Source organism: Taurulus bubalis, assembly GCF_910589615.1.
Source record: "Taurulus bubalis genome assembly, chromosome: 3".
Classification (NCBI taxonomy): Eukaryota; Metazoa; Chordata; class Actinopteri; order Perciformes; family Cottidae; genus Taurulus; species Taurulus bubalis.
In genome coordinates this window covers 39,645,382-39,657,247 of record NC_136591.1, presented here as the reverse complement: position 1 = coordinate 39,657,247, position 11,866 = coordinate 39,645,382, and the positions used below count along the sequence as shown (strand labels likewise).

The window sequence follows — 11,866 nt, the reverse complement described above, 5'->3', positions numbered from 1 at the left end:
AGCAGGGTGGAGCCTAACCGAGTACTTTTGTTGCCCAACCTTTACGTAGTATTTCATAAAAGTTTCCTCAACCTAACTTAGTAATTTAGTTGCTTAAACTTTACTTAGTTAGTATTTCACAATAGTTTCCTAAAACCTAAGTACTTTTGTTGCCTAAAACTTTACATAGTATTTTCATAAAAAGTTTCCTCAAACTAACAAAGTATTTCACAATAGTTTCATGAACCTAACTTAGTACTTTTGTTGCCTAAACTTTACATAGTATTTCATAAAAGTTTCCTCAAACTAACAAAGTATTTCACAGTAGTTTCCTAAACCTAACTTAGTACTTTTGTTGCCTAAACTTTACTCAGTATTTCACAGTAGTTTTCCTAAACCTAACTTAGTACTTTTGTTGCCTAAACTTTACTCAGTATTTCACAATAGTTTCCTCAACCAAACAAAGTATTAAACTTGGTCGTTTCCCGAGAAGAAGGAACTTTCCATTTGAAAAAGGCCGTATGAATATAACGAGTGAAAAGAAACGTGTTGCTGGGAAACGTAAAAGAAAGAAAGAGTAACTTTGTGAAGCATCCTATGAACCGATTGTATTAGAATACTTTGCATTTTCTCACGATCAGTCTTTCCTAAAGGCCTTCAAATGTCTTTATTTAGTCCGACAAAAAACCCCAAAAAGGTATACAACTTTAATTTTTTTTTACGAACACGCGAGAAGAAAATATTCACAACTTAAAGCTGTAGCAACAAAAAAAGAAAGAACGCCTCAGATTCCCTTCATATTCCCGGCTGCGCTCTATGGTTAATAACTGTAACATCTGTGGGCACGTCCGTCTATTTGGGAGCGGGGTCCCGTTACCAGAAACTCATGCCGGTCTGGAAATAGCCCGGTAAATATAGACGGAGGCCCGGCGGTGGAGGGAGAGGGGAAAGGGCATCTTACTCCCGTCTCAGAGAGAGAACCCGGAGAACCCGGAGAACCCATTACCGCCCCGTGGTTCCCACCGCCGTCCTCCACTACTTCCTCTCCTGACCCCTTCAGACCCGACGTTCTTCCATCACCACACGGGCTCTGGTTCACCGTCTGTTCCCCTCCATTTATAACGCTTCATCATCATTCATTCTCTAGTTTCTTGGCTTTTATTTTCCACTAAAACACTAAGAGAGATATTAATAAAAGATAAACTCAACAACCGGCTCAAGGAAACAAGTTTTAAGCCGTTAACGACACATTGTTCACCATATTATTGTGATTTTAAGTTTTATGCCACCGACATAATAATATAAAAGCACAATAATACAGTTATACACTTTAACAGAGATCATTTTGTTGTCTCATATATATATATATATATATATATATATATATATATATATATATTTGAAACAGTCAATTATTAACATCCCTCTGCTCCGTTTGTATCAGGGAAGAAATACAAATATCTATTAGTAAATAACAATAAATAACAAAGTTATTGTTATAACTGCAATGGCCTGTAAGAATGAGATGAATACAAGTGTTATAGTTCAATATGGAGGATGACGATTTATGTCCATGTTTTTCTGTCTTTGTCTGATTGTTGGTTGTTATTTTATTTATTTGTTGTTGTCTAGTATGTAAAAATGTAATTAAAATAAAGGACTGCAACAGTAGTATTAAGTATTCAAACATGTCTTCAGTGCAGAATAACAGTTAAAATGCCATAAAATCAAAAGGACGTTTTTACAGCCGCTCCTCTCTGATTGGTCGGCCTCAGACGAGTCCGCCGTGGCTTCCTGCTTGCTCAGAATTTTATGTTTTTTACGGAATCTGGTGAAAGGAAACAGTTTATTTGTTGCAATATTTAAAAGCTGTAGTTTTGGCGATTATTTACAGGGTTCAAAGGGTTTTAATCAATAATAAAAACCCAACGTGAAGGTGATTTTCCTAGTTTTTCGAGCGTTTCCTACGTCTAGTATCTCGTCTCCTCCCTCCTCCCTCCTCTGGGTCAAGGATCCAGGTGTGTCGTCTGCAGCGCTGCAGCTGGGAGGAAGTGCATTCCCGGGCGATGATGATGCGCTTCCCCCCCGCTGTGCGCCTCGACACGCCGCCGCCGCAATTACAGCCACATCAAAAGGGCTGCCTGCCATGACTCGGCACACACACACACACCGAACGCAGACAGAGTGTGTGTGCTTGGATTAACATTTCTGAATGTTACCTTGAACTGCATGAACACACACACTTAATAAACCTGCTGGCAACGGCTAAAAACAAAAAAAGGTACGCACACACACACACACACAGATGTGCTTGAGCACTTTGAGTGTCAGTTGATCTCCACATATTCACACACACTTTCATCTCCGGTCAGCACCGCGATAAACAAATGAGTCAGCCGGCGTTTGCAGAGAATCCTGACTCATGCTCAACACACACACACACACACACACACACACACACACACACACACAGAGTTAGGAAGCGAGGGAATAGCAGGGAGGAGACGAGTGGATGAAATAGAAAAAGGGAGGCGCTCAAACGAGGAAAAACAGTCAAAACATCCTCTTTTTTTTTTTTCTCGTCCTCTTGATCTGCACCGTCTCAACCAGACGTGACCTCAGCACGCACACACACACACACACACACACACACACACACACACACGTGTTCCATTGCCAATCATATTAAACAAAAACAAAGTAAAAAGTGACTGAATCTAAAAAAGGTAGAGACTTTTTGTTGGAGGTTCAGCCTCCATTGACCCGTAATAAACTATAATTATATTAACTCTATTCTAATATACTCAACCGGCTCAAAGAAACAATATTGTGCCGGAAATAATTGAAATATGATTGTGGTTTTAAGACAGTTGTATGCCCTCTTGGAAGCCCAAACCCGTATCAATCATTACAATTATATTTTAACTATTATTAGAACTAGAATGGACAAAAGGAAATCCATTTTTGCAGGCGGTAGTTGCAGGATGATTCATTTCTTCACGAAACAATGCAAAAAAGTTAAAAATAAAGATTTTTTTGTTGTTTTGCATAAAGTGACAGCCGCTGTCACCCACCCACACACACGAGGATAAAACAGCGGCACGTGACCCAGAGTGACACTACATACACGGGAAGTCAGGGACTTTTTTTTTAGGGAGGGAATCAGTCCACACGTGACCTTTAGATAAACCTCTGATCATTCAGGGAAATAATTGTCTGCTTGAACACACACACACACACACACACACACACACACACACACACACACACACACACACACACACACACACACGACCTCGAGATGAACCGCCACTTCCTGCAAACCGGCACAGTTTTAGCCGACACGTCGAAAAGCCGAGCGTCCGGCTGCTCAAAGCCTCGTGGAGATCACAGAGGCTCGATCGGAAATAGATTTCACTGGAAGGAGCTGCGAATTGATATAATGCGACTAATAATAGCGCGCGGCTCCGAGGGGTTATTTAAGATTTTCAACACTTTTACTCACACGTGGAAGCAAGACACTGTTATTTTTGTCTGAAAACTCTAAGAAAAAAAGAAGAAAAAAATGCCAAATACGAGTGCGTTCACTCACCCTTGGGTGTCGTGGTGACGCCGTCAGATTTGGTGAAGTCTATACTGGCGTAGGCTCCGTTTTCCGGCACCGTCGAAGTCGTCGTCGAGCTCCCGTCGCTGCCGCCGCCGGCCCCCGGGGCCGCCGCGTCGTCCCTCAGCTCCAGGGCGATGTAGTTCAGCCCGTTCTGGTAGCCCACGGACATGTTCCGGCACATCCTGCCGGCTCCGGCCCCTGAAGAGGAGGAGCCGGCGGCGGCTGCGCTCATCTCCGTGGCTCTGACCGGTGCGTGGGGAGCCGGCAGACCCTCCATGGAGACCCACGCGCTGTCGAACGACGCCGAGCTGGCCCACCTGGAGGCCTGGCCCTCCGTCGGGTACGAGCCGTTGGGTGCCGCCGGGTTGGCGGGCGCCGGGTTGGCGGGCGCCGGGTGGGCGGGTCCTCCTCCTCCGGACGGGGTCGAATTAGACGAGGACGTGGACGAGAAGGTCTCCGAGCTGTGCCGCCTACGGCCTTGAGGGTCGGCGCGAACCACCTTGGGCTCCAGCTGTTGCGTCGGCGGCCTCCCCGGGCTCGACGGGGGAGAAATGGCGGCGCCGTAGCGGCCCTCCACCACGCAGAGGTGCTGCAGCATGGCCGTGGGGCTCGTTTGCGTCCTCTCCGCTCGGCTGAACGTCATGTCCGTGTAGTCGTCGCCCATCGACTTCCAGTGACCTCCGGCGGCGACCCCGGTGGAGGCCGGCGCCCCTGGGTTGCTGGCCAGGGGTCGGATGTAGCTGGGCGGGTTCCAGGGGGCGACGAGGCTCGGTCTGGGCGACTGGTTCTTACCCAGGCAGCCGTCGCCGTCCTGCTGGTCCGCCGCCACCACCTCCACGCTCATATAGTCCTGGTGAGGGGAGCGGCTGTGGTCACGGGAGCCCAGGGAAGGCGCTTCGTCTTGGGGGTAAGCAGGGGGCTGCTGCTGATGGGGGTAGTGATCCCCGAACTCGATGTTGATGTACTCCCCGGGGCTGGAGGGCCTTTCCGATGAGCCGACGGCGGCGGAGGGCTCACTGACCCGTAGCGGGCCGTGGAAGCTCCTCCGGCCTAAAGGGAGGCGGTTGGGCCTCGCCACGCGCCGGTCGGCCATCGCCGAGGCCGCGTGGTGAGCCCCGTAAGGCGGGGGCGGGTGCGACGGGGCGGAGGCACCGCCCTTCTTCTCCGGCGTCAACATGGCGGCCGTGGCGACAGACGAATAGACCGGCTTGGCGGGGGAACACATGGGAACGTACTCCCCGTACTCCTTCTCGTCTCTGGCGGGAGCTTTGTAGGAGCGAGGGAGGGAGAAATAAGGGCTGTAAGACTTCGGGGTGCCCTCGGGGGTGCCGGGTGTGTAATACCCGCCGCTGACGCCATTTGAGAGCTTGCGCCCCGCATCGCCGCCGCAGTACGACATGTCCATATATTCCCCGTTCTCGGGTCGCTCCGCTATGCTGTTGCTTGTGCCGGAGCTGCAGTGAGGGCCGGGGGAGGCCTGGCTGGGGGACGGGGAGCCGCCGCCCGGGAGCATCATCATGTAGCCGTGGGAGTCTGAGGAGGACTGGGACTGTTGTTGTTGTTGGTGGTGGGCGGAACGGGGGCCTAATGCTGGACTGTGAAACTGAGGGGAATGGGAGTAAGAGCCGGGTTGCATAGGCATGTAGTCGGGCGGCGTGTCCTGCGCCGACGCCGCCACGCCGCACAGCATGGGCATGTAGCCGCTGTCTTCCTTGGCGGAGGAGGAGAGCGGCGGGCGCTCGCCGGCGCCGCCGGCCTCCGTCCGCGAGAGCGTGGAGGGCCGGCTCTGCTGGCTGTGCTCGGAGCAGGAGCTGTAGTCGGAGCGGAGCGAGGAAGAGGAGGAAGACGGCCCGCCGCGGAGAAGCCCGCCGCCAAACGGCAACGCGCCGTCCGACCCCTCGTCCAACGAGAAGTTCGTCTGGGTCATTTTCTGGTACACCGCGACCCCGGAGCCGCCGGTCGCACCGCCGCCGGGCGGCCTGGAGAAGGAGTGCGCCCTCCTCCTCAGCGAGGACGACGACGACGAAGACAGGCGCTCGTCCTCCGTCGTCGACGTGCTCTCGTCCCTCGGCGTGTCGCCGCCGCCGCCGAAGACCTCCCGGTTCCAGCCCATGGCCATGTAGTCGTTCAGACAGTTCTCCTCTCTGATCGGCGGCGTGTTGCCGAGGGAGTCGGGCGTGTTGCTGCGCACCCGGAAGTACCGGAAGTCGCCGGGGCTGGAGCCGTACTCGTCCGAGGAGTTGAAGCCGCCGTCGGACGGCGAGCCGCATATGGAGGCGCTGGACGGGCGGGTCAGCGTGTCGGAGACTGAGCCGTGGCCGCTGCTGGAGGAGACGCTCACCGGGCTGGTGGTGGAGGGGAAGTGGGACACCGGCAGCGAGGCGGAGCGGGCGTGGTAGGTGGCCGCCGCCCCCGGGATGGCTCTGACGTAGCGGCCGCCGCCCGTGCTCGTGCCGGCGTTCCCCGTGGCCACGCCGACCCCTTCCTGGCGCCCGTGATGCGCCCGCGTGGAGTTGAGGTGCACCAGGCTTCCCGTGGCGGAGCGGAACGGCCGGTTCATCGTCCCCTCGCCCTCGCTGGACGTCCGGAAGCGGTAGCCGCTGGCGCCGGAGCTCTTGCTCGACGGCGGCGTGCCGACGACCGACTCCGTCCTCGACCGCCGCTGCAGCCCCGTCTGGCTCGGCGGCAGGTTGCCCAGGTGGCGCCGCGTGGTGATGAACGGCATCGGGTTGGAGCCCGACGACTGGCTCTTGCTGCGCGGCCGGAACTCGGCGAAGGCCTTCAGGGCCTTCATGGTCTCCAGGATGGTCTCGTGCATGTTCTGCGCCACCACGGAGTCGTCCACCTGCATCCAGATCTCCCCTGGACCGATGGAGGAGGAGCGCCCCACCTCGATGAAGAAGAAGCTCTCCGAATGGCCGCAGCGCCGGATGTTCATCAGCTGCAGGTTCACGCATGGCGTCTCAGAGTTCAGCTTCACCAGGTGGACGGCGGTCGTCGAGAGGCAGAGCCGGTAAACGCCCGTGAGGTTCTTCGTCTGGCCCAGTCCTTTGGGCTTCACGTTCACCTGCCACACCTCCTTGAACACCGTGCCGGGCGTGACCGTCCCGTACCCGTCGTCCAGGTCGTCTCGGTCCACGTGCCCCTTCTTGCCCTCGCTCATCAGCTCGCTCACCGCCACATACCAGTCCTCCTGCTCCTGCTCGTTCTCCGCCACGATGGCGAAGTACTCGTCCTTGGTGTAGAGGGCGATGAGGTGTTTGTTTTTGGAATCCGCCCTTTTGTTCACCGTGAAGCACTGGTACAGGTAAATAACCCTTTTTGGGGGCGAAGCGGCTGCCGCTCCTCCTCCACCGCTGCTGCCGCTCGCGTTCGCTGCCGCAGCAGCAGCGGCGGCGGCGGAGCGCAAGCTGCTCCTGAATTTCTTCTCGCTGTCGTAGTACTCCAAGCGGCTCGGCCCGAGGTGGCTCGCGGCCCGGAGCACGAAAAACCTCTTGTGTCCGTGTTTCTGCTTCCTCAAATAGCCACATTTGCGAATATCGTCCACGGCGTCCGACGCGCTCGCGACACTAACGGCCGCGAAGACATGGCCGCCGCCGCTGCTGCTGCCGCTAGCGGCGGGGTCCTCGGCGGGCTGCACCTGGCTGAGCGGCGACGGGCAGGCTCTCCTTACCGGGGATTCTGCGACGCTCTCCCCGGGGTAGTGATGCGGCTGCTCATTCGGCGGGTGGTGGTGGTGGTGGTGGAGGAGTTGATGGAGGTGGTTGCAGGGCGGTAGATGTTGATGGAGGCGAGCGCCGCCGCCTCCTCCGCCGCTATTAATTACCGGAGAAGGGGGTTCCCCGACGGAGCCGTCTCCGCTCGCGGCCGCCGCTTTCGTCCCCGCGTCCCTCTGCTGCGTCTCCACCATCAGCACCGCCGCTTTACCCTCCTGGTAGCTCGTGAAATGTGCCATCGAGGGGAACGGAATCAAAGGTCAGGCTAATCCGGGTTGGACCTAGACCCCATTCTGGTGTGTTGTTCTTTTTTTCGGGAGTCCGGCTAGGCCAGCTAACGTGGACTCGCTCGCGCTCGGGCTCGCGCTCGGGGGGGCTCGGGTTTCACCCCCCGAAAACCGGCTCCGTTGTTCCCGTTATGAAGAAAGACCAACTGCCCTCCTCGCGGGTGGTTTTCCTTTTTCCGGAAGCGCGCGGACTTTTTTTTCTTCTTCTTTTTTAATCACGAAGTAAATCCCGCCGCGTGCAACATGACCGCGCTCCTATAATCGGGAGGATCTAGCTAGCTTCTCTCCCGCCCCCCCACCCCCCTTGTACACATCTCTACGGGGCCAGGGCACAAACAACACATGACCCGCTGCGTCACGCACCGAAACGAGGAGGAACAAAGAGGCGAGCGCGGGCTGTGATTGGCTGGTGCGTTTGAGTGACGTGCCGCTGTGGGGAGTCTCGGCCAATCGACGCCGGGACGTCAGCGCCTCGGCGGCGATAGACGTGGCCAATCACGGCGCGCAGAGTCTCGTTGACGTTGAGGAATGGAGGCGGTGACGCGGTAGGGCTGATCTGGAGTCTTTTGTTAGGCTTCACACAGCAACTGTTTAGACGTAGAGAGCTGATCCCAGAGCGGTAGACAACCCATAAGAGCCCACCGTCACTGTAAACAGACACAGTCTTAGGTCAAGTTGTATTTAAATATAAATATATATGTAACAATTTAATCTATATATATATTTAATGCATGTATATATATATATATATATATATATATATATATATATATATATATATATATATATATATATATATATATATATATATATATGTATGTATGTATGTATATATATAACAATGTAATATTAACAAAACACACACATGTGTATATATAATAAATGTATTTATTTATATATGAACGTATATATTTATATAATACATTATTTTAGACCTTATTATTATTATGAAACATGTAGCAGTCACACTGACATCAAATCAAAAATAATACATTTATAAAAAATACTATAAGTACTTTTAGAATAACCAAACATTATTGATACATCATATTTCAAACACATAAAAAGACAGATGCTAAAAAATGAAAGATATTTATAAAGGAATATAAAGTAAATACACAAATAAAAAAGTGAGGTATAATAAAAACTTTTAAGCGATCTTAAAAGTCATACAATCACTGCATTCCACTTAGTAAATGATTTGAAAAGCTCTTAATGCTCAGTGTGGAAGAACTATAGTATGAATGTTACTTGTTACTGCAGGAAGTACTTCCTGCAAAGGTCGCCTGTGGCTGCAGAGTGACCTCTAACGATGCACCGTGCCTCTTATGATCTTATCAATGTTGTGCATGCAAACATGCAGAGTGATGACGCACCGGTGCAACGTAGTCGTAAATACATATAAATGAAAAGTCAAACCCTGCAACAAGTAGCTGAGTGCTGTGGAGACTTTTCTCCTCTTCAGCCTCGACACCCTGAAGCATTGGAGCTATTTGACAGGTTAAAATTAGACTTCAGATGCAAGCTGGAGTGTTAAGGAGACAACGTGCATGTCAATAAGACTCATTTGGAGTAAATGTGTGTGTCTACACAGACATGGAATTTGACTCCGGTTTCGTACATACATACATATTATACACAATAAACAAGATAAATAGAGACAATTAAGACAATTATATACAATATAAATAATGCACACTTTATACAGAAAATACACAAAAAAGCATAATAGAACTAACAAAACAAATAGTGCAACAATGTAACCAGACAACAAGCAGCAGTAACGGGGCTGTAGATAGATTATTGATTTATTGGTCCAGAGGGGATTTATTATGAATTCAACCTCTTGTGATGGAAAGAAACAACAACAACTGAATATCTGGACGGCCGTGTGGAATACCAGTCCTCCCAGTGACGTCCCACAGCCACCAGTTAGAGCAACCCAACTCTTCCTCTGGGAAATGTCAGCTGCTTTTCAAAGGAAGGAACCCAAAGCCCCGCCTCCTTCACCTCTGTTGCCTGAGATGGACTGAAGTCATGTGACCTTCAACCTTTCCCCTGGTTTCCTGTCTCGCTTTAAACATGAAGGGAGGAGCATTTCAGATTTGGGCCTAAACCCCCCCCTCCCCCACACACACCCCCAATAAAAACTCAAAACCTCCAGACAACAACTCCTCATTGCAAACTAAAGGAAGGCCACTCCTTTACTTTCTATGTAAAACTGATTTGTGACGACTTCACGATAACGAGGCTGATGAATGGGGGCGCTGCTGAGGTAACACAGAGATGCAGAGGTGTGTGTGTGTGTGTGTGTGTGTGTGTGTGTGTGTGTGTGTGTGTGCGTGCGTGTGTGTGTGTGTGTGTGTGAGTCGGTCCACCTGAAGCTTGATGATGCAAATCTCTACCCGTCACTCTGAAGGCCGTTGGTTTGATCGTTGATTGGTCGTCTGGGTCTGTTTCCAGGTGTGTGGACGGGATGCATTCACACACACACACACACACACACACACACACACACACAGACACACACACACACACACACACACACTGAGGAGGTTCCGTCGTCTGTGACGTCACAGACAAAAAAATGGAGGTTTGATGACGTGAAGAGACACAGAGTAAATATCTTTACAGCTGGACTGTTGCTAGGCAGATAAAGAGGACCGGAGCTCATTTCTGGAAGATGTATAAGGTTTTAAAGTAGTAAACACAAGTAAGCATGGAAGAATAACATAAATAATAACTGAGAGGAACCCATTTGTGTTTTATTTTAATTTAATTCACTGACTCAGTGTGAATATATATATATATATATATATATGTATATATACATATATATATATATATATATATATATATATATATATGTATATATACATATATATATATATATATATATATATATATATATATATATATATATATATATATATTATATCTATATTTACCATCCTGACTGGATGAGCCACAGCGCCCTCTGCTGGTCGGCTTCTGCCTCACAACAAACCGCATGCTGCTCATTGTACTAGCAACAAAGGAGCAGAGCCACACACACACACACACACACACACACACACACACACACACACACACACACACACACACACACACACACACACACACACAGGAAACACAAAGGAGAGCACGCTTCCCTTTGTTACAGAATGTTATTTCAGAACAAGCACAGTTGCGACATTGCTGTTGCTGTTGCTGTTGCTGTTGCTGTTGCTGTTGCTGCTGGTGACAATGCAATATAATCAGACAAACAGTTTATTCATGCAACTGGGAACAAATTGTTCAAATCTGCAGATTTCTTGCACCAAATATATTGAAATGTCCATCTATTTTTGAGTTTCTTTTATTTATTTGTATTTATTAATTTCAAAGTGGCTTTATTAGCATGAAAGTTTAAAGAAGACATGTTTTTGCACAACATCAACACAACTTGATGATTTATGATGAGTTTGATAAAGTTCATGTTTGCTGTTTGTTCTTCTGCAGGCCTTCATGAATAAGTTAAGAAAAATAAAATGAAAAGCACAGATGAACGGTTATGAATCAGAGAAAAGTTCTAACAAGAGAAACGCTTACTCGTGTATAAACATGTAACTATAGCAACACGAAGCAGGAAGTCACAAGTTCCACATTTGTGTGTGTGTGCAGAGAGATTTCAGCACTTTACTTCCTGTCTTCGTGCTAAGCTAAGCTAAACTAAGCTAAGCTAATCGACTACTTCCCAAAATGTTGGACTTTCCCTTAATATTGCAGATTGCTCAATGATGGTGACTATGATGAAATACTTCTACCCTAAAGTATATTTCCCTCATTGTTAAGAAGAGGAAGACAATAACATTATTATGCCATTATATTATTTTGACATATAGTCACAGTTTTTTGTATATATGAAACTGAAAAAATATTATAAATATATATATATATATATATATATATATATACACACATATATATATATATATATATATATATATATATATATATATATATATATATATATATATATATATATATATATATACACACACACACATATATATATATATATATATATATATATATATACATGCACTGGTAAACTACCAGTACCCACAATGCTTTGCGCACACACACACACACACACACACACACACACACACACACACACACACACACACACACACACACACACACACACACACACACACACAATTTCACTTTTGCAGAGTTGTGACCATGGGAAATAAATAAATAGACACACATTCGCATCTGTCCACACACAC

The 11,866-nt window shown here is 49.0% G+C and overlaps 1 protein-coding gene across 1 annotated transcript; it reads right to left on the bottom strand.

Annotated features, from left to right (window-relative positions):
• Window positions 1-3,563: 3,563 nt before the first annotated feature.
• Window positions 3,564-7,541, bottom strand: irs4b (insulin receptor substrate 4b; the record flags this gene model as incomplete). The annotated part of the gene is made up of 1 exon (XM_079215841.1): window positions 3,564-7,541. The coding sequence occupies one exon, from the start codon at window positions 7,539-7,541 to the stop codon at window positions 3,564-3,566; it is 3,978 nt and encodes a 1,325-aa protein (XP_079071967.1).
• Window positions 7,542-11,866: the final 4,325 nt, after the last annotated feature.